Genomic DNA, 4186 nt, shown 5'->3' with positions numbered 1-4186 from the left:
CGGCGGCGGGCGGCTGAGGCGGAGCCCGCTCTCCCTCCTTCCCTCCCGCTCCCCTTACCTGAGCCCGCCGCCCCCACAGCGGGAGGCGGCCCAGGCCGTGCCGGGCTCCGCAGCGCGGAGCGGGGAGGGAGCCCCTCGGGGAAGGGAGGGTGACCGGCTGAGTGGGCCGGCAGGCGGGGCGGTGCCCGGCCCCGGGGCTGGGGAGCGGAGCGGGGCGGCCGCCTCGGTGCTTACCGCGGTCGAGGCCGCCCGTGCCGCAGGGAGAGGAAATGGAGCCGGGGCGGCTCGTCTGAATTTCGGCGACTGCTGCCTCGCTCAGGCCGGGAGGAGCGGGAAACCCGAAATGCGCCTTTGGGGGGCCGGGGAGAAGCGGGCCTTCCCCCGGCCGAGGGAACGCAGCCCGGCTCCCGCTGGGAGCCAGCGGTGTCCCGGGGGCCGGCGAAGGGCCGCCGCGGGGCTCTCCCCAGCCCCCAGGAAGGCGGACCGGCAACGACCCGCGGGGACGGGGAATTGATTAAGGGAAGGCCCGAGGGAGCAAATTCCCCCGGGACAGCCGAAACGGAGAGTCTGTTTGCACAGCTAGTTCCAGAAACCGGTGTGATGATGCCTGTCTGACACGGTGACCCGGCCCTGTAAGGGAGACAGAAACGCCTGCCTCCCCGGAGCACCATTACGGTGAAAAACGCCCTCTCCACACCTCTGCCTGCTCGGGGGAAACCCGCTGCCCCGAGTAAGGGAGTGGGAGACTTGAATTTCCTCCTCAACCCTACTTGGAAACCTCCAGCAAGCCTTGCTGCGCCTCGCCTTCCAGCTCTCTCAAACGCAGATAGTATTGACAACACCAGGCTAACACAAGGCAAGTTAAGTAACCCATGCAAATCCTTTTAAGATGCTCACAGTGCAGTAAAAGATTTCTACAAAGGAAGGTTTCACATCAGAAGAAGGTCCTCTTTTCCCCTGACAAAGTTCACTATGAAATCACATGCCACAACCCCATCTACTAGGATTCAGTCAGAAGAGAGAAAGTTGCAGATGCAAATCTGTTAGCTCTTCCTTGTGAAAGAAACTTGGGGAATACCACTGGGGGTGAGTCCTAGCCGAAAATTAAAAATAAAAAGCGGGGGTGGTTCTCTACTTGCTTCACTTGGCTTGTTACTCTGCTGCATTTACAACAGCGTTCGCATCCAGGTACTCTGTGACTGCGTGAAAGCTGATGAGTTTATTATTCATCAGCAAGCATCTGCCTGAAGTGTGACATCTTCCTATGTTGTGTGTGCGCAGATAATAGTTCCACAGGTGGAACAGCTGCCCTGGGTGACTGGCCCCTGACATGATTACAGATTACCAAATACAATACCAAACAGACTATAGCTATATTGAATAATAGATGGGAGGGAGGGCAGCTTCTGGGATCAAGACGTGTAAGTGAAGTATATGCTGTAGTGCTTTGTCACATTGCTAAGAGAAATATTGGAATTAATTCCAGAACTTTTTTCTCCTCACATTGTTATAAACAGCTATGCTGATGTTTTCATGAAGAAGCAAAGAATATTTTTAAACTCTGCTCACACAGCTGTTTGTGACTCAGCCCTTACGTTTGCCTGTATGATATAACATTATTCATGCGTTCCTCTGCTACACACATACTGTATTTATTGAAGATTTTCCAGAAAAAAATTCCATTAAACTTCTACCTTTTTGTCTCAAAAGGACAATGTCAAACAAAGCAAGAACTAAAAAACCATTTTTCTAGACTTCAAAAGAGCAGTGTAGTTTAAACCCAAATACACCTAAGGACAAAAACCTCTAAAAAGATAGCTAGGTCTATGGGTAAGATATATATTTATCCTTTATAGAGCTGATATGCTGGAAGTCTATGTACACACAGGAAAAATTAATCTTGTAATTATACAGTACTGTGAGGATATTATATGCACCAACCCTCGCACTGTTTGCAGAATAGAGGCTAAAGAAACCCATAGTATTACCAAAAAACAGGATGAAAAATGTCTATACAAAATAATTGAGATCGCAAATTTCAACCACCTTTGCGGTAAATTGAAAATAACAGGAAGTATTAAAAATATACTCAGAACACAGCAAGAGTGTACCTGGTCTCTTTAAGGCAGACAGCTGCTCAGTTTTCTCCAGCCCTTCAAGCTCTGCTGTCTCTAACAGAACATACTTCACTCATCTGCTGCATAGGCAGTATCTTTCCATAGCTGTATGCTAGTTCATTTGTGGGACTTGGAGACAAATAATGACCATCTTCTTGTGGCTAGGATGTTTATTATTAAAAGTCCCATTCTTGCAAGCAGTTTATCCAAAAAAGTTTCCCCTACATTTATGTCCACAATTTCTTTAATTATTTTATTAAAAATTCACCTATGGGCCAAATGCTATCTTCAGTTCCACTCTGTAGTCCCACAGGAATCAGGATGCAAGACTGTTTCCAAAATAAGGATTTGATCCTTCACTTTGTCAGAAAAATCCTTTATTTACTTTCCCTTGAATTAGACAGGCTTCTGACAAGTGGCATGATGTTTTTCTGAAGGCTTGAACAGTTTAAAAATGATGATGCAAAGGAAATTGTCATTATAGAGGGAAGTAAACATAAGCCTGATGGAGCCAAGTGCAGAGTCAGTTTTAAGGTATCTATCTGGGTTACTGCCATACATCACTGGAGTGTTGCTGGATAAACCACTAGCCTAGTAAATACTTCCACCTTCCTCTGTAAAAAGGCAGTAACATTTGCTTCCTTTTGTAAAACACCTAGATCTCACCACATGAAAAGCATCATATGCAGTTCAGTAATGCTGCCACAGCACAAGAAAATGACTAATTTAGCATTGTGGGTGTGCAATTATCTGATCATATACAGCCATGGTACCTGCATGTGTGACCTTTTTTAAGAGCCAGGATGTTGTTAAGATTTGGTGATGAAATTGTGGAGAAGGATGTCAGTTTTATTAAAGTTATTTTTAAGGCTTCCAGTTTAAATGTCAACACCCACCTATGTGAGTGAGAAGACTCTCCCTACTAATACTTGCAGAATCACATGTAATGTCTCTTCATTTCCACTTCCTTCTCTCGACTTTTCTTTGCTGTAAATGTTTTTGTAGATGCTCTAAGTGCAGAGTCATTAGGGCCATGTATTAACTAAAGTTAAAAGTCTATGGGGAAAGTGTGATACAGTCTTAGGTAGTCCTTACGATCTGAAATATTTGCTTTCTTTGTTTTATGATGAGGGTTGTTAAAATTCATGGCAAGTTAATCTGGCACAGGCAGTTCCTGCCAGGATGTGAGTTAGTTTCTGAAAGAGTTTTTAAAATATTTCTGGATGTGGCTTTTTAAAGGTTTTGGAATATAGAGAGGTGTAAGTTAATAATTTCAGAAAGATCAGTGTTACACCAATGGGTCAATTTCTGGTTCAGGATGAAGGGGCACCTATATCCCTCCTTTCTGTGCTCTTAGCTTGCTCCTTTTGCTTTGAGACTTCTTGAAAGTATTACACCTCTGTCTTAAAAGGTGCTGAATTACACAAAGAAACGAAAGATAAGTTTTTGGTACTTTCCAAACTAGAGATATTTCCTCTAGTAAATTTCCCCCATATGAGATCAGTTAACTGAAAACAGGATGTGGCTCAGAGAGAGGTTAAAATTTGAAGCTTAACTTTATTGTAGAGTCATTCCACTAATGCTTAGCATCACAGGGCACTGTGTTACTATTTAAGGTGAATGATCATTTTTACATCCAAGAAAAAAAGCTCATAAGGGAATATATTTAATATCAGTATTATCTTTTTAAAATAATCCAAGGGCTTGAGATATTTAATGAAACAGATTTCTTAGTACATTTAAAAATGAAATTTAGACTCAAATGCTAAGTGTTTTAAAGATTGCAGTCAAAGTGCTAATAGTATTTCCAGGGCTGAGAATCTCATTTCAGAGAGATGCTTGAGATAGGGACATCTCATTCTATAAAAACATAATTTTCAGTTTGTATAAATTATCTGGAAATGTGCACATGTTCTAGGAAACCCTGGAAAATTGGGAAAACACAGGAAGGAAAACTTGTTAGTAAAAGAAGATCCAGTCCGCATGAAATGCAGTACTTCTAGGAACTGGAGCCCAGCGCTCCAAGTCAGGATTCCTGCCTGTTCGTAGCTCTGATATTAAGTAGTTCT

At 44.0% G+C, this 4186-nt stretch overlaps 1 protein-coding gene across 1 annotated transcript in view; it reads right to left on the bottom strand.

Annotated features, from left to right (window-relative positions):
• TRAF1 (TNF receptor-associated factor 1) overlaps positions 1 to 671 on the bottom strand; it is an 18793-nt gene extending 18122 nt beyond the window's left edge. Inside the window, exon 1 of the mRNA XM_010571092.1 lies at positions 235 to 671. Within this exon, the coding sequence (XP_010569394.1) occupies positions 235 to 671 (437 nt within the window). The remainder of the gene's footprint in view (positions 1 to 234) is intronic.
• Positions 672 to 4186: the final 3515 nt, after the last annotated feature.

Source organism: Haliaeetus leucocephalus, unplaced genomic scaffold (assembly GCF_000737465.1).
Source record: "Haliaeetus leucocephalus isolate CR32 unplaced genomic scaffold, Haliaeetus_leucocephalus-4.0 Scaffold306, whole genome shotgun sequence".
In the NCBI taxonomy this organism is placed as follows: Eukaryota; Metazoa; Chordata; class Aves; order Accipitriformes; family Accipitridae; genus Haliaeetus; species Haliaeetus leucocephalus.
Note: the sequence above shows the minus strand (reverse complement) of the source record. Positions and strands in the feature narration are given on the sequence as shown.